The sequence below is a fragment of the Tamandua tetradactyla genome, chromosome 3 (assembly GCF_023851605.1).
Source record: "Tamandua tetradactyla isolate mTamTet1 chromosome 3, mTamTet1.pri, whole genome shotgun sequence".
Classification (NCBI taxonomy): domain Eukaryota; kingdom Metazoa; phylum Chordata; class Mammalia; order Pilosa; family Myrmecophagidae; genus Tamandua; species Tamandua tetradactyla.
Genome location: NC_135329.1, coordinates 7,056,885 through 7,073,634, shown reverse-complemented (window position 1 = coordinate 7,073,634; position 16,750 = coordinate 7,056,885). Strand labels below are relative to the sequence as shown.

General features: G+C 39.7%; 1 protein-coding gene across 4 annotated transcripts in view; it reads left to right on the top strand.

Annotated features, from left to right (window-relative positions):
• Positions 1-4,869: 4,869 nt before the first annotated feature.
• Positions 4,870-16,750, top strand: part of ATAD2B (ATPase family AAA domain containing 2B) — a 215,998-nt gene continuing 204,117 nt past the window's right edge. For 2 of the 4 annotated variants that reach the window (XM_077152215.1, XM_077152214.1), the window contains exon 1: positions 4,870-5,446. In XM_077152215.1, the coding sequence (XP_077008330.1) occupies positions 5,231-5,446 (216 nt within the window). In that variant the 5' untranslated portion in view covers positions 4,870-5,230. The remainder of the gene's footprint in view (positions 5,447-16,750) is intronic. The other 2 variants (XM_077152217.1, XM_077152216.1) reach the window with 1 other exon arrangement.

Genomic DNA, 16,750 nt, shown 5'->3' with positions numbered 1-16,750 from the left:
TGCAAAATGCATTCATCCCATCACAATATCACAAAAGCTTAAATCATTTCAGTAACAATATTGAGTATAAAATCTTATCAAAATCTGTTACAGGCCTGGTTTTTCCTAAGGCAAAATTCTCCTGTGGCTGAGGACCTGTGAAATCAGAACAAGTCATCTGCCTCCTGAAAGGTTATTTTTCCTCCAGTCTGTTCAATTTCTATTCCTTTTAGTCCAGACTGGCAGTGGGTCTGTTTGTACAGATCCTGCAACAAACCTGTCAGTTTTCTAGGCAGCAAACAGGGGTCCCAGCCATCAGACAACGGGACTTTCCACAAATCCTTTGTGGATAACTCCATTTCCAATCCTGACTCCCACCGACATGGCTGACTAGTTCATGTTCAGATAAATCTTCACATGGGGCATAAGCCTTTGGGGTTTCACTTTCTGGAAGTCAGAATTTTCCAGATCATCAATTTCTGGTTTCTTTGTACCCAAAAGTTCAGTTCTCAGCTTTTCCCTTTCCTCTTGCATTTTACTATAAGCTGTAAGGAAACTCCAGGATGCATTTTCCACAGTTAGTTTGGAAATTTCCTCAGCTAGATATTCAAGTTCATTGATTTCAAATTCTAGTTTCTATCCAACACTAGGAATCAATTTTGTCAAATTCCCCACCACTTGAAAACAAGGGTTGCCTTTCTCCCAGTTTGCAATGACATAGTCATCATTTCTGTCAGAGGCCTCATTGTAAGTATTTTGAGAGTCCATATTTCTACCAATACTCTCTTGAAAGTAATGTAGGCCTTTCCTATCAAGCTCCTCACAGTCCTCCCAGGATCTTCCCCTTATCCATTTATAAAGCCACTTCAGCACTTTTTTTTTTTTTTTTTTTTTTTATTTGTATCTCACAGCACCTTACTCTTCTGGTACCAAAATCTGTTTCAGTTTGCAGCTGGAATTCAATGGAAATTTATTAGGTTACACATTTACCGTTTCAAGGCCATGAAAATGTCCACATTAAGGCATCAAGAGGAAGACACCTATTCACAGCAAAGGGTGTTGGCATCGGGATTCCTCTGTCACATGAAGGGCACATGGCAACATAAATGAAAATGGGATATTTTGCCATTTATTTTTTCTTAATTTCTTTCAGCAGCATTTTGTAGTTTTCTGTGTACAAGCCTTTATCCCCTTTGGGTAAATGTTATTTCTAAATACTTGAGTCTTTTAAATGCTATTGTAAATGGAATTGTTTTCCAGATTTCCATTTTAAATTGTTTCTAGCCATTGTACAGACACTCAACAGATTTTTTTTTTAAAACATAATTTGTGCCCTGCAACTTTTTCAGACTGAAAGATTCTTAGTAGCTTTCTTGTGGATTCTGTGAGTTCTTTATATCAGAATATGTCATCCATGAATAGAGATAGTTTTTTTTTTTTCTTTTTCAATTTGCATACCTTTTCTTTCTTTCTTGTCTCATTGCTCTGGCTACAACTTTCAGTACAAGGATGAACAGTAGTGATAAAAGTGGGCATCCTTGCCTTTTTTCCCAATCTTAGGGGTAAAGTTTTCCATCTTTCACTGTTTGAGTACGATGCGAGCTGTGGGTTTTCAAGATGCCCTTTTGTCATGTTGAGGAAGTTCCCTTCTATTTTTAGTTTTCTGAGTATTTTCATCAGTAAAGGGCGCTCAATTTTTTCAAGTGCATTTTTGTCTTCCATTTTGATGATAATGTGATTTTCTCCCTTTATTATATTTATATGATATATTACAATGATTATCTTATGTTGAACAACTCTTGCTTTCCTGTGATAAATCACACTTGATCATAATGTGCTGTTGAATTTGGTTTGCTAATTCTTCACTGAAGATTTTGTATCTATATTCATAAGGGATATTGGTCTGTAATTTTCTTGTGCTATCTTTTTCTGATGTTGGTTCTAGGGTTATCTCTCTTTTTCGTTTATTTGCTTTTGTTTTACATGATGATATTTCGTTGTGTTATAATTTTTTACTGAGTCATATTCCTGATAGGTTATATTTTTGTGTCTCTTGTTGATGTGCATTCCTTTCAAGGTGATTTATATTTGCTTCTGCTTTGTGCATAGGATTAATTTGATTCAAGTCTATTTAATCTAAATTATGTCCTGTGGGTTTTCAAACGTATTAAGTTTGGTGAATTCACGTTATCAACATGAGGACCAATCTGTTGTTTTGCATTCTCAAAATATGTGTTTTAGTTTGTAAGTTGCCAGTATGCAATATACCAGAAATGGAATGGCTTTTTAAAGGGAATTTATTAAGTTGCAAGTTTACAGTTCTAAGGCTGTGAAAATGTCCAAATTAAGACAAGGGCATAAAAATATTCAAACTAAGGCATCCAGTGAAAGATACCTTGGCTCAAGAAGGCCAGTGATGTTCAGGCTTTTTCTCTCATCATGAAGCACATATGGCAATGTCTGCTAGCCTTCTCTCCAGGCTTCTTGTTTCATGAGGATTTCTCTGGGGCATTTTCCTTCGGTATCTCCAAAGGTCTCTGACTATGTGGACTCCATTGGTTCTGGAGGCTCTGAAGCTCTTTCCAAAATGGTTCCCTCTTAAAAGGCTCCAGTAAGCAACCCTACCTTGAATGGGTGGAGAAACATCTCCATGGAACCCATCTAATCAAAAGTTACCATCCACAGTTGGTTGGGTCACATCTCCATGGAAACAATAAAAAAGATCCCACCCAGCAATATTGAATGAGGATTAAATCTGGCACAATATGTTTCTTTCCCCTCTCATTTCTAGCATCTTGCTGTACTGTGAGTTTGAGTGATGGCAAGGATGGTGGGTTTATTTTTAATTCACTCTTATTTTTAATACACGCTTTATGATGAGAGAGAAACCCTGAACATCATTGGTCTTCTTGAGTCAAGGTATCTTTACCTGGATGCCTTAGTTTTCTTTGTGGTATCAGAATTTTGCAGGGTGATTCCATACTTTGATCACTCATGGGTTTTGTGCCCTAGTCCTTTACATCTCCTCAAGTAGAGAATATAAAAGGTGAAGTTCACTGGGGTTAAGCAAATGGATTGAAAATGAAAGCTATCTTTAGAATTCTGCTTCCTTGTCTGAGTTTCTGGTGTTACTGAGCTTTTCATTAACTGTTCTTTAGCATTTTGTTAGAAAACTGATATAGTTGCAAATAATAAAATATTATAAAAATATTTTGTTATTTTTACCAGTTCATACTGTGGGAAATAGCCAACTCTTGCATATTTTTTTAAGCCTTCCTTCTCCCTTTTTTTGTGGTTCAAGATGAAAGTTGAGGATCATTAACTCTCAGAGGCTTTTCTTAACACCCCTGCTTGAATTAGGGGTTTCTGCCTCTAATCAAACTGTATTGCAGCTTCCTGGTTCCCTGCCTGTCTCCCTCACTCAGTCCTTGTCTGTGAGTTCTGTGAGAGCCAGAAATACATTGTAGTTTTTGAAAAACTACAGATTTCTGGACCTGAGGTATACCTAACACTAGTTGGGTTTTCTGTAAACAGTTGTTGATAGTTAATGGTAGAGATCACAGTAATGCAAATCTTATCCTCATCCAATTTAGGACTACAAAACAAAAACAAACAATGGAGGAAAGCAAGCAAATACTTTGCATACCACAGGCCTCCCCAGAATATGCCATACGCTAATTAAATCATTCTCTTTGTGTAGGAAATGAGTGTTTAGTTTGTTCAGTGATCTTCTGAGTATTTGTCCCAGGAACCCTTGGGCCTAACTGCAGTCTGTGCTCTCCACGCCCCGTTAAAAGGCTGGTGTTTGTTGGAGGATGAAGGTCTTGGGAGACGCGTGTATGCAAATTAGCATAAGGAGCTGTTGGCTTTCTTGGAATCTATATTGCTTCCCAGAGCAAAAACCTGTTTCTTAATTCTCAGTGCTCTATGCAGTTTTGTTGAATGATTGCGAGCTTGATGTCTAGAAAGTTCTAATTTTGATAACACGTGGTAAGTCTGATAGGACTTTTTCCAAGTCTTCACTTTTTTTCGTGTAGTACACATGAAGAACTTCTGTCCATTAGCAGGCTCTCTCATGTATCACAGATTTCTGAAATGAACAAAATTTCTACTTTACAGCAGTGGTTTTCATATTAATTGTATACCTTAAACTTTTTCCTTTGAAAGTTAGATCACAGATTTTTAATCCTTGGGCTAAGCCTTTTGTATTCTTAATTCTTTTTTATTTTCCTGCGCGCGGGTGGAGGGCAGTACTAAAGGATCCTGAGTAAAAAGAATTAATTCCTTTGCAGCTCTGCGTTCGATCTGGCTAAGATTAGCGGTAACCACACTGCCTTGTTTTAACGATGCAGGATTCTAGCGTGGTTGTTTTTATTTTAAAAAACTTACCCTGCGCCAGATAATGCATATGTATTTTTATCAGTTATCATTCTCATTTGCACAGCCATGAAAAGCGCGATTCACGTTCGGTGTCTCGCCTTGGGTAGCTGTGGAATTCCAACTCCGCTCACGGCGCTCTCGTCCTCGCCGCCCTCTACCCGCCGCCTCTGCCGGCTGCTCCGCTCCATCCAGGCCAGCGAGGGTGACGATGGCGGTGTCTGAGGTCCTCGGGCTTGGGAGGGCTCGGGGGCTCCAAGACCAACACCAGCACGCGAGCTCGGTCCACGCGCCGCCTGGCCTTCCCGTCCTCCCACGACTCGACAGGCGGCGAGACCAGAAAACCATCGAGCTGGCTCGGCCCAGAGCGTCCCTCCCCTCGCCGCCGTGAGCGGGCGCCGCGTAGCGAGGCGGGGCCTACTGGGAGGCGGGGTTGGAGTGGAGGGAGAAGCCGGGAAAGGCCTGGCTGGCCGGCCTTGCAGCGCCCCGCAGCGGCCGCGGCCGGTAGCGGTCGCGTCGGCCCTGCGGCGCTTGAGCCCTGACGCACCGAGCGAGAGCGAGAACGAGAGAGAAAGGGGCAGAAATGGCGGCTCCGCTCGGTTCCCGCTGAGGAAGGCGAAGCCGGCGGAGGGGCTGTGCTGTCGGTCCGGGGTCTTGCTCTCGCTTCCCGCGCGACCTGCCTTCTCAGGCCGACCTCCCTTTCTCGGTCCTCCTATCGCCTGTCGTTGTCCGTGCTCCACAGCGCCCGGGCCGGCTCCATTCTCCCGGGCCGGTTCGGCTCCCCGCGCCCTGACTGCCCGGCCGGCGGGCCGACCTTCCTCGCTTCTCCTGGGCGCGGCAGGCGCGGCGCGGACCGCGTCCTCCTGGCCGGACCATGGTGAACACGCGGAAGAGCTCGCTGCGCCTTCTCGGGTCCAAGTCGCCTGGGCCCGGGCCTGGGCCTGGGGCCGGAGCAGAGCCCGGGACGACCGGAGGCAGCAGCCATTTCATCTCGTCTCGGACCCGCTCCTCCAAGACCCGCGCGGCCAGCTGCCCCGCAGCCAAGGCCGGGGGAAGCGGCGGCAGCGGCGTCGCTTTGGACGAGGCCCGGGTAAGAGCGCGGCGGCCCGCGTCCGGAGGCTTGGAAGCCCCGGCCCGGCCGCGGGGGCTTTGTCTGGCGGGGTCGGGGCACGAAGCCTCCAGGCTCGGGGGCCCGGCCGCGGGGTCTGCGTGTGCGGTGGAGGGTGGCCCCCGGCTCGCAAGGGCCGCGACAGTTTTGCTGGCCCCGCTCTTTTATGTAAAGAACTGGACTTGAGTCCTGGGGGAGCGGAATTTGGGGGGTCTTTTCGGAGGCAGTAGAGGGGAAGGGTCTGCTCGTCGTGTCCTTGTCCTGTCCAGAGGGGACTTCTTGGGGAGCAGGAGCGAAGGGTCGGATTCCCTAGGTGGAAGGGCTGGGGAAGTGAAAGTTTTCTGCGGTGTCAACCCCCTTCTTGAAAGCGTGTCGGCTCCTGCCGGTGTCTCACTCCAGCTTACTTTCAAACTGTTTGGGGGTGGTTCAAGTTGGTGAGGAAGTGAACAGAGAGCTCCAGTTGGCAGTCAGGCTGGGACGCTGAAGAAAGTTTGTAGCTGCTATGACACCAACTTTAAAAACAAAATTAACTTTGTTGCCTCTCAAGGCGGGAGAGATCAAACATGATATTATAGCTATACTACTGGAGAACTAGCCAGCTAAGCAAGGTTCGCGTACGCACCAGAGCTTCAGGTCACAAAGGAGACGTGAAGGAGACCTGTGATGTTTTGGATAGTAGGAATTATCATCCCCAAACTACACGCTTGCTTGGATGTGTATAGTTTTGTTATGGCAATAGTTGTGAATTAACACCACCATCGTCACACAGTTGCACAAGTGACATTTCAAGACTGATGAGTTAGTTTTTTTTTCTAATGGTTGAAAGATCTTAAATTTATATTATTCATAGTACAAAACCCTAAACTACCACAGATTATTGTTTTAAAGGAATTAGCAAGTTTTATTGTATTATGAGATTAATCTTGAAATCAGAAAAATGTCTATTGCTTCTTTCTAGAAAGAAGCTCACCAAGCGTACTTGCGTTTAAAATACTCCTTTAAATCCATACCATTTCGTTAAGGGGGAAAGCAATTTTTTTTAATGGTCTGGAGGGTCTACAAGATTGTTATTTGCTTTTTCTCTTTGTGTTTTATATTGTTCTGACTTGAATCAGAGAATGAACTTAGGCAAATACAGCAGAAACATTTTTACCATACCCTGGAATACATGTATTGTGTCTTTGAAAATATTTTGGCTTTTATTTTGCTGAAAATCTGGAAAATATTTTAAAAGCTCAGTCTTATTTGATAGACTATTTTGTGGTTTACAGATCTCTTAAATTGAAAAAGAAAGCTAAATCTGAAAGTTGTGCATACTATTCAGAATAAATATTCTGAAGACAAGGCTTTCTGTAGAAATATTCTTAGCAAGTACAACCTTCTTGACTTTCCGGAGCTATGTTACCTTAAAATAAAAGTAAATTTAATAAAAGTCTGTCCTTTATACTTAAGTACAAATAAAATATTTAGAGTGTAAGCATTTAATTGCAGCATGCTATCCGTGTCTAGTCTATTAGAACCGTGTCTAACTCATCTGAAGCAATTAGCTCATCTGTCACTGATCAGTTTGTGGTCCCATTTTTGAATTCATGGATATCATGTTGTCCTTACCCCCTGAGGAATGAGGTAAGGTAATTTGTCAAGCAGCTGTTAAAAGGCAAGGAATCAATAACCTAATGTAGAAATGAACATTCGTTAGCTTTTAAGTTACTAGAAGAATTGAACGACAATGGAATTCCTTCTAAAAGGATGCTAATGAAACTTGGTTCTAAGAACCCTTTTAAAATGTTTTGAGACCATAAATAATAGGCTAATGAAGATTTATTTGGAATTTTTTTTTTCCAGTTTTAAAGAACACTTGTGTCATGGCTATGGTAGATATGGAATGATCTGACAGCTTTCTCTGATACATTTAATAGATTTGCTAATCTTGTATAGTGCTTGGTCCTTTAGAAGAGAATAAGTTATAATTCTACTGAATTAAGTTTATGAACTATGTATTTATGAAGCAGATTGTATATTTCTTTGCTGTATATTTCTGAAGTGGGTTAATTTGAATTTGGTGTGCTCTTCCTCTCAAGCTGGTTTTATCTTACAGATATTTCGCACTCTTGGTTCAGCCTTTCTGGTATGCATTAGGCACCCTCTGTGTCTGTGGGGTCTGCAGTAGACATTTGTTAGTGTCTATAAAGTCTTATTTCATGGATAAAGGGTTGCTCAGGCTGGTGATTGAGAAGAGCTTTTTTTTTTGCATGGGCAGGCACCGGGAATTGAACCCAGGTCTCTGGCATGGCAGGCAATAACTCTGCCACTGCGCCACCCTCGCCCGCCTGAGAAGACCTTTTTTTGTAGGAAGACATTTATTCCTCTTTGTTTGATATGTAATTGAAGGGTTTCTCCTGTTTCTTCTTTTGTGCTTTGTTAATTTACTGTCCCTTGATGCTGCTGATTTTTTTCCCTCTGACTTTTTTTTAGATTATTTCCTTCACTGTGTTTAGAGGCATTTAATTTGCTCCAAAAAGCGGTAGCATCAAGAACTGTTCCTTGTTTTGCCTTTTCCCCAGGTAGTGTATGTGCAGAATAGGGGATGAACATATGATACATTCTGTATGTTATTGGAATGATTTTCTTGTGCCAATACTTTCTGAGTGTCAAGTTGAATTGCAGTGTGATGCAATTACTGTTGTAATTAGTCCAACATACTGGAGAGTTTTTTTTAGCGTGCATAAAGCTTGCCCATTAATCTGAACACCAGGAATTAGCATTTATTTGCTTCATCAGTGGATCACTCTCAGCAAACAAACTGATACTGTACTGAGAACTGGATGGCAATCTTTGAAAAATATTTCAAAATATTTTCTTTCCTCTCTTGCTTTGTCTCTAGTTTTTGGGCTTTTTGAAGTGGTCATTGACTCAGAGTACACATTTTAGTTTTGAGGCTCAAAGTAAGTGTTTTAATTAACTTTATAGGTAAAGTCCTATATTACTTTATTTTAATTTAAATTAAAAAGTTCCTGGGTTTTTCTCTAATGTACTTTTAAATCATTTTTAAAAAATCACTTTCATATGATATTTGCCAGTAAAATGCAAATATCACATGAGAGAGAAATGTAATAATGTATTTAACTCTCAGATAATTAGGGAGAAATGTGAGTTCCTTAGAGTAGAGCAAATTGTCCCTTATAACAAATTGAGAAATAGTTCTCACATGAAGTACAATGTACGGCTATTGAGTAACATGGAAAACAATGTCATCTATTGCAATTTTGAAATAGAAGTGGAGGTGTGGAGTTTATAACATTGTCTCTGGTAGCCAACTGGAAATGCAACTTAAGAAAATTCAGTTACCAGCCATTTCTGTAGTTCATATATATATATACGCTTTCAGTTGTTTAACTCATGGATGAAGCAACATCTGTAGACCTCATCGGTAAAATGAGGATAGCCAATGTGCTACTGAAGAGATTTGAAATGAATCTATGGTTAGAAGGGAATTTTTTAATGTGCCAGACAGCTCCCATGCATATTATGTAATTAGTGACTTCACTGAGATATAGTTTTGTGATCGGGATTTAGAGTATTTGAGAGAAAATGAATGAGGAACTTTGGTGTTTGGTACCTAATTTTGGACTTAAATTTAGAAGTTACTTTTTGAAAAACTTGTCTGTCAGTCATTGTGTTTTCTATATAGTAGAAATCTAATTTCACAGAAATTAGACTTCTTTATTTACTATTTTTACTTATTATATTTTTTATTTAAAATCCACTTTAGTGTTAGTGAATATTTTTTCTCCCCAGGGGATGATGATGAGTCAAGTAAGAATAAATTTGATGTTTGACAAGACACTGAAAGTACAAAGAATTCTGTGCCTAAAACTTTTCTCTATTTTACAATTCTATAGATTTTACTCAGTAAAATTTACTCTGTAGATTTTAACTGTTACAGTTTGAGCAGTATGTACTTTTGGAAGAATTTTTCAGTAAGAAATTTTAGATTGAGATTGCAACAGAAGTTACAAAGTTATGCTACAAAGTTTTACTAGTAAATGCAATGTAATTAGTTTGTGAAATACTATGTTGAAGGCTGGTAATAATGTCGAAATAATTTATATAAGTGTTTTAACTTATTTTATAGCTTACTTTTCACCAATCATCTGAAGTCTGGGAGACAAATGTAGTTAAAAAAGCAAAATAGTGCTTTAAAAAAAATCAAGATATTCCTAGGTTACAGAGAATAATGGTTAATAGGTGGCATAACCATATGTCTTGGTTTATCTGTGACAGTTCTGGTTTACCTATTCCAATCACAATTTATTATTGTTGTCCCAACATAATTGTCAGTGCCCCCAATATTCTGTATAATGCCTCTGGATAATAAATTATCTGGCCATTGTGTTTATAGAATGAACTTTGTCCTCAAAGCACACTTAAAAAATTTTTTTTTGTTTGTTTTGGAATACTTTTTTACAGAAGAGTTACAAAAATAATACAGTCCCCTTACCCTCCAAGATGCCCAGATGCAAAACTTTTAACATTTAGCCACATTTGCCATATCAGTTTATCTACCCATCCATCTATTTGCCTACCTATCTATCTGTATGTCTATCATTCTGTTTATCAGAAAAATTGAATCCATTTTTCTGTCTACTTGAGTACAGATAGTATACATCATGCACCTTAAACATTTAATACTACCATGTACATTTCCTAAGAACAAGAATATTCACTTATGTAACTTCCTTAACTGCAGTATCAAGTTCAAGAAATTTAATGTTGATATAAAACTTACAGTCTATATTCCAATTCGTTCATCTATTCTATTAGTGACCCTTTGAGCCTTTTCTTCTCCCTCGCTAGATCCCATCTAAGATCGTGTATAGCATTTAATTGTCATTGTCTCTTTAGTTACCTTTCCTCCCTCCCTCCCTTCCTTCATCCCTTTTTCCCTTCCCCCACCTTTCTTTCTTCTGTAAATTTTGGGAACATATGTACAACATGAACATTTCTATCTCAACCACTCTCAGACATAACATTCAGTGTGATTAGTCACATTCACAAAATTGTGGTCCCTCACCACCTTCCATTACTAAAACTTTCCCATCTCCCCAAACAGAAACCCTACATCCATTATGTATTAACTCCCCATTCCCTTGCTTCTTGCCTGGGCACCCTGTATTCTAATTTCTGTCTCTACGAACCTGCATATCCTCCAGTGTTTTCTTTGTGTTACCATGGGGCTTAAATTTAACATTCTGAATGTATAACAAACTTATTTTCTTTGATATCAAATTAACTGCAGTAGTATATACAAACTGTAGTTCCTATACCCCTCTCCCCAACTGTTATGTAGTTCTTGTCACAGTTTACAGATTATGAGTCCAAAACCAGTGATTTATCACATTTTATGCATTTGCCTTTTAGATACTGCAGGAAGTAAAAAGTGGATTTACAAACCAAAATTACTATAGTACTGACATTTGAATTTAGCCTTGTCATTACCCTTAGGAAATCTTTATCTTTTCATACAGCTTTGATCTATTATCTGTTTTCCTTTCAATGTGCAGGACTCCCTTTAGCATTTCTTATGGGACTGGTCTAGTGGTGACAAACTCCCTCAGCTATTGTTTGTCTCAGAATCTTAATCTCTCCCTCATTCTTTTTTTTTTTTTTTATTGAGAAAAATCTTCACACATACTTTCTATACATGATGCACAATCAGTGGCTCACAGTATCATCACATAGTTGTGTATTCATCACCATGGTCATTTTTTAGAACATTTGCATCACTCCAAAAAAAGAAATAAAAAGAAAAAAGAGAAAAACTTACACATACCATATCTTACCCCTCCCTCTCATTGACCAGTAGAGTTTCCATCTACCCAATTTATTTTACCCCTTTCCCCCCTATTATTTATTTATTTATTTTATTATTCTTTTTTAAATGGGCAGACACCGGGAAGCAAACCCAGATCTCCGGCATGACAGATGAGAATTCTGCCACTAAACCATCACTGCACCACCCTATTTATTTATTTTTATCCATGTTTTTTGCTCATCTATCTATACTGTGGAAATAAGGTGCATCAGACACAAGATTCCCACAATCACACAATCAGTTTGTAAACATTATATCCTTATACAATTGTCTTCAAGAATTAAGGCTACTGGAACCCAGCTCAACAGTTTCAGGTACTTCCCTCTAGCCACCCCAATATGCTATAAACTAAAAAGGAATATCTACATAATGCATCAGAATAACCTTCAGGATAACCTCTTGACTCTGTTTGAAATCTCTCAGCCACTGAAACTTTATTTTTCTCATCCCCCTTTTGGTCAAGTAGACTTTCTCAATCTCTTGATGCTGGGTCCTGGCTTATCCCAGGCTTTCTGTCCCATGTTGCCAGGGAGATTTATACCCCTGGGAGTCATGTCCCACATAGGAGGGAAAGCAGTGAGTTCACATGCTGAGTTGGCTTAGAGAGAGGCCACATCTGAGCAATAGAAGAGGTTTTCTGGTTTCTCTCATTCTTTTAAAAACTTTTTGTTTTATTGTGAAATACAAAATCTATACAAAAAAGGTGGTAAATTTCAAAGCACATTTTAACAAGGAGTTATAGGACAAATTTCAAAGTATGGTATGGGTTACAGTTCCACAGTTACTTCTAGCTGCTCTGAGACACTGGAGACTAGAAAAAAATATCAATATAATGACTCAGTAGTTATGCTCACTTGTTAAATCCCGTCTTCTTTGTTACAAGTCTTCCTTCTTTTCCCAGTCTTTCAAGATATTTGGGCAATGACCATTCTAACATCTACATGTTGAGATGGGGTATTGAACATTATGGGGCAGGAGACACAACTGGTTGATGCTCTTGGGGAGACTGGCAACTCTGGTTTACAGGGGTTATCTAGCCCAGGAACCACCTGAAGATTTTAGGTTTCTGAAAAATAAACTTAGTGAGTGAATCTTAGATAGAGCCCTGGGTATTCTTTAGGGTTTACAGGAATACTGCTAAATGGGGCTTGGCATACCATGGCAGTTAGCAATATCTAGCAGAAGCTTGCATAAGAGTAACCTCCAGAATACCCTCTCAACTCTATTTGAATTCTCTTGGCCACTGATATAAAAAAGGGATTGAGAAAACCTTCTTGACCTAAAGAGGGAAAAGAGAAATACTTATTTTATTAAATTTCTTTTTCCCCTTTTGGTCACGTAGGCATTTGTCAATCCCACAGTACCAGGGCCAGGCTCATCTCTGTCTCCCTCATTTTTTTTTTTTAACTTTTTTTTATTGTATAATATAACATATATGCAAAGCAAAGAAAGGAAAAAGCTATAGTTTTCAAAGCACTCTTCAACAAGTAGTTACAGGACAAATCCCAGATTTGTCATGGGCTGCCATACCACAGCCCTCTCAGATTTTTCCTTCTAGCTGCTCCAGAATATAGGAGGCTTGAAGAAATAAACATTTTTTTATCATCCTGATTGAATTTTTTTTCTTTTTTGTGAAAAATAACATACATGCAAAAAATAAATTTTAAAGCACAGCACAATGAGTAGTTTTGGAACAGATTTCAGAATTTGGTATGAGTTACACTTCCACAATTCTCAATTTTTACTTCTAGCTGCTCTAAGGTACTGGAGACTAAAAGAAATATCAATTTAATATTTAGCAATCATATTCATTTGTTAAACGAATACCTTCTCTGTATAACTCCACCATCACCTTTGATCTTTCTGTCCCATTCTTTAGGGTATTTGGGCTATGGCCATTCTAAATTTTTTATATAGGAAGGGCTGTCAGTAATATGGGGTAGGGAGATGGAACTAGCTGATGTTCTGGAGAGGCTGAGCCCTCTAGGTTTCAAAATTTATCTCATCCAGGGACCCATCTGGAGGTTGTAGGTTTCTGGAAAGTTACCCTAGTGCATGGAACCTTTGTAGAATCATATATGTTGCCCTAGGTGTTCTGTAGGATTGGCTAAAATATGTATATATGTATATATTTTTGAGAACAATCCAAACTTACTTTTAGTTCTTTTTATTATTTTGTTTTAACATTTGTTCCCCCTATTGTTTATTTATTTTTAATTCATTTGTTTTACTCATCTGTCCATAAGGTAGATAAAAGAAGCATCAGACAAGGTTTTCACAATCATACAGTCATATTGTGAAAGCTGTACCATTCTACAATCATCTTCAAGAAACATGGCTACTAGAACATGGCTCTATGTTTTCAGGCAGTTCCCTCTAGCCTCTCTGTTATGCCTTAACTGAAAAGGTGATATCTATTTAATGCATAAGAATAACCTCCAGGATAACCTCTCAACTCTGTTTGGAATCTCTAAGCCATTGACACTTTATTTTGTCTCATTTCTCTCTTCCCCCTTTTGGTTGAGAAGGTATTCTCAGCCCCTTGTTGCTGAGTCCCAGCTCATTCTAGGATTTCTGTCTCATGTTGCCAGCAAGGTCCGCACCCCTGGGAGTCATGTCCCACGTAGAGAGGGGGAGGGCGGTGAGTTTGCTTGTCGTGTTGGCTGAGAGAGAGAGGCCACATCGCAACAAAAGAGGTTCTTCTGGGGGTGACTCTTAGGCCAAATTTTAAGTAGGCTTAGCCTATCCTTTGCAGGGTTAAGTTTCATATGAGCAACCCCCAAGATTGAGGGCTCAGCCTATTGCTTTGGTTGTCCCCACTGCTTGTGAGAATATCAAGAATTCTCTACTTGGGAAAGTTGAATTTTCCCCCTTTCGGCTGGAGTGGTTTTGATTGGATTTTGATAAGTTGTGATAGGCAGTAATGTCTAACTGAAGCTTGCATAAGAGTGACCTCCAGAGTAGCCTCTAGACTGTGAACTCTCTCAGCCGCTGATACTTTTATTAGTTACACTTATTTTCCCCCTTTTGGTCAGGAAGGACTTGTTGATCCCATGGTTCCAGGGCCAGGCTCATCCCTGGGAGTCATCTTGCATGCCGCCGGGGAGACTTTCACCCCTGGAAATCATATCCCACATAGAGGGGTGGGCAACGATTTCACTTGCAAATTTGGGCTTAGAAAGAGAGAGGCCACATCTATGTCTCCCTCATTTTGAAAGACATTTTTGCTGGATATGAAATGCTTGTTTGGTACTTTTTTTGCTTTCAGCACTTTATATATATACCATTGCATTCCTTCCTGCCTCCATCAGTGCTTAATCTTATTGAGGTTCCCTTGTAATGACATGTTGCTTCTTTTAAAGCAAGATATTCACAAGGTCTCTTGTGGGTTTCAGAATTCTCTTTGTCACTCAACAATGTGATGAGAATATGCTGTGGCTTAGGTCTATTTGCTTTTATCCTGTTTAGAATCTGTTGACCATCTTGGATGTATATATTCATGCCTTTCAGTAAACTTGGGAAATTTTTAGCCATTATTTATGTGGCTATCCTTTTAGCACCTGTATTAGTTAGGGTTATCTAGAGAAACAGAATCAACAGGAAGCACTCACAAATATAAAATTTATAAAAGTGTCTCACGTGACTGTGGGAATGCAGAGTCCAAAATCTGCAGGGCAGGCTGTGAAGCTGATGATTCTGATGGAAGGTCTGAATGAACTCCGCAGGAGAAGCTTACCAGCCAAAGCAGGAAGAGAGCCTGTCTCTTCTGAATCTTCCTTAAAAAAGGCTTCCAGTGATTAGATTAAGCATCACTCATTGTAGAAGACACTCCCCTTGGCTGATTACAAATGGAATCTAGCTGTGGATGCAGCTGACGTGATCATGATTTAATTCTATGAAATGTCCTCATAGCAAAAGACAGGCCAGCACTTGCCCAGCCAGACAAACAGGTACCACCACTTGGCCAAGTTCACACATGAACCTCACCATGACAGCCCCTTTCTCTGTTTTCCTCCTGCAATTTCCACACTGTATTGGCATACTTGGTGGTGTCCCACAGATTCCTCAGACTCTGTTTACTCTTCTCCATTCTTTTTTTCCTTCCTGCTCCTGAGAACAAATGATGTCAGTTGTCTTATCTTCAAACTGTTTGATTCTTCTGCCTGCTCCAATTTGTGGTTGAACCCCTCTAAGGAATTTTAAATTTCTGTTAACTCTGGTCTTCTACTCTTTTTGGTTCCTTTTCATAAATTACATCTCTCTATTGATATTCTCTTTGAGTTCCTGTATTTTTTAAAATTTTCTTTAGTTCATTGTCCATTTTCTCCTTGGGCATATTTAGGACAACTTTTTAAAAAGCCTTTGGTATTCCCAGGTCTGGTCCTCATAGATGGTTTCTAGTGCTTTATTTTTCTCCTTTGCTTGGGCCTTGCTTCCCATTTCCTTGTATGTTGTGTAACTTTTTGTTGAAACCTGGATATTTTGATATTTTACTGTGTTATCAACTGGAATTTAGACTCTGTAGCACCTGTTCCTTAAGCTTGTATCCAGCTAATGTTATGATGCAGCTTTCTTTGAATGCAAAGAGCTAACAAAAAAAAGCACCTTTCCCAGTTTCCTGATCTTTGTTCATTGACCTTTGTGAATATTCTCCTTCAACTTATCTATATAATGAGTTTAAAGGATAGTTCCAGGCCAAAGCATAGGGGCCTCCTGATCCTCTCTGCACATTTATCTTATCTTGGGCATGTACTCCCATGCTCACCCTGAGAGTAAGTGTAGTAGTTGTGTGCCTGCTTGTGCAAATTTAGTAAGGCCATGTACTTTAAAAAAAACAAAACACACCCCCAGTGCAGACAGCGTAAATCTAAACAGCTTTCTAATCAATTCCACATTTACAAGAAGCTTAAATGTATGCATCGAGGCTTCATTAAAAGAGATTTGCACACCGCATCACCTTATGCTTGTGGAAACCACAGACAGAAAAGCCCTGTGTATGGGGTCCAGAAGTGTCATAGGAAAGGCTTTCAACCTGCTGGGTCTCACCCTCAGGGAAAACTGACACAGGCGACTCTTTTCTCCTGACAAGAGGCCAGTTTGGTCTGAGAAAATCCAGCTGGGGTCTATAATACCTATGTAGACTCTCCTAAGGGTGGGGGGAAAAGGCTGATACAGGCAGAGCAAGAAACAAGAAAACAAGAACTGAAAAATTCTACTCTGTTAAACAAAACCTAAGCTAGAGGTCCAGAATAAGCTGAACTGAATGTCAAAGAACAGACAGACAACAAATTTATCCAGCAAGAAAATCCTAGGTAAAAGAAGTGAAAACAATCTCCAGAATAAACTAATTAAGGTAATTAAATTCCTGGACGCCAGGAAAAAATAACAAATCACCCTAGAAAAATTGAAGA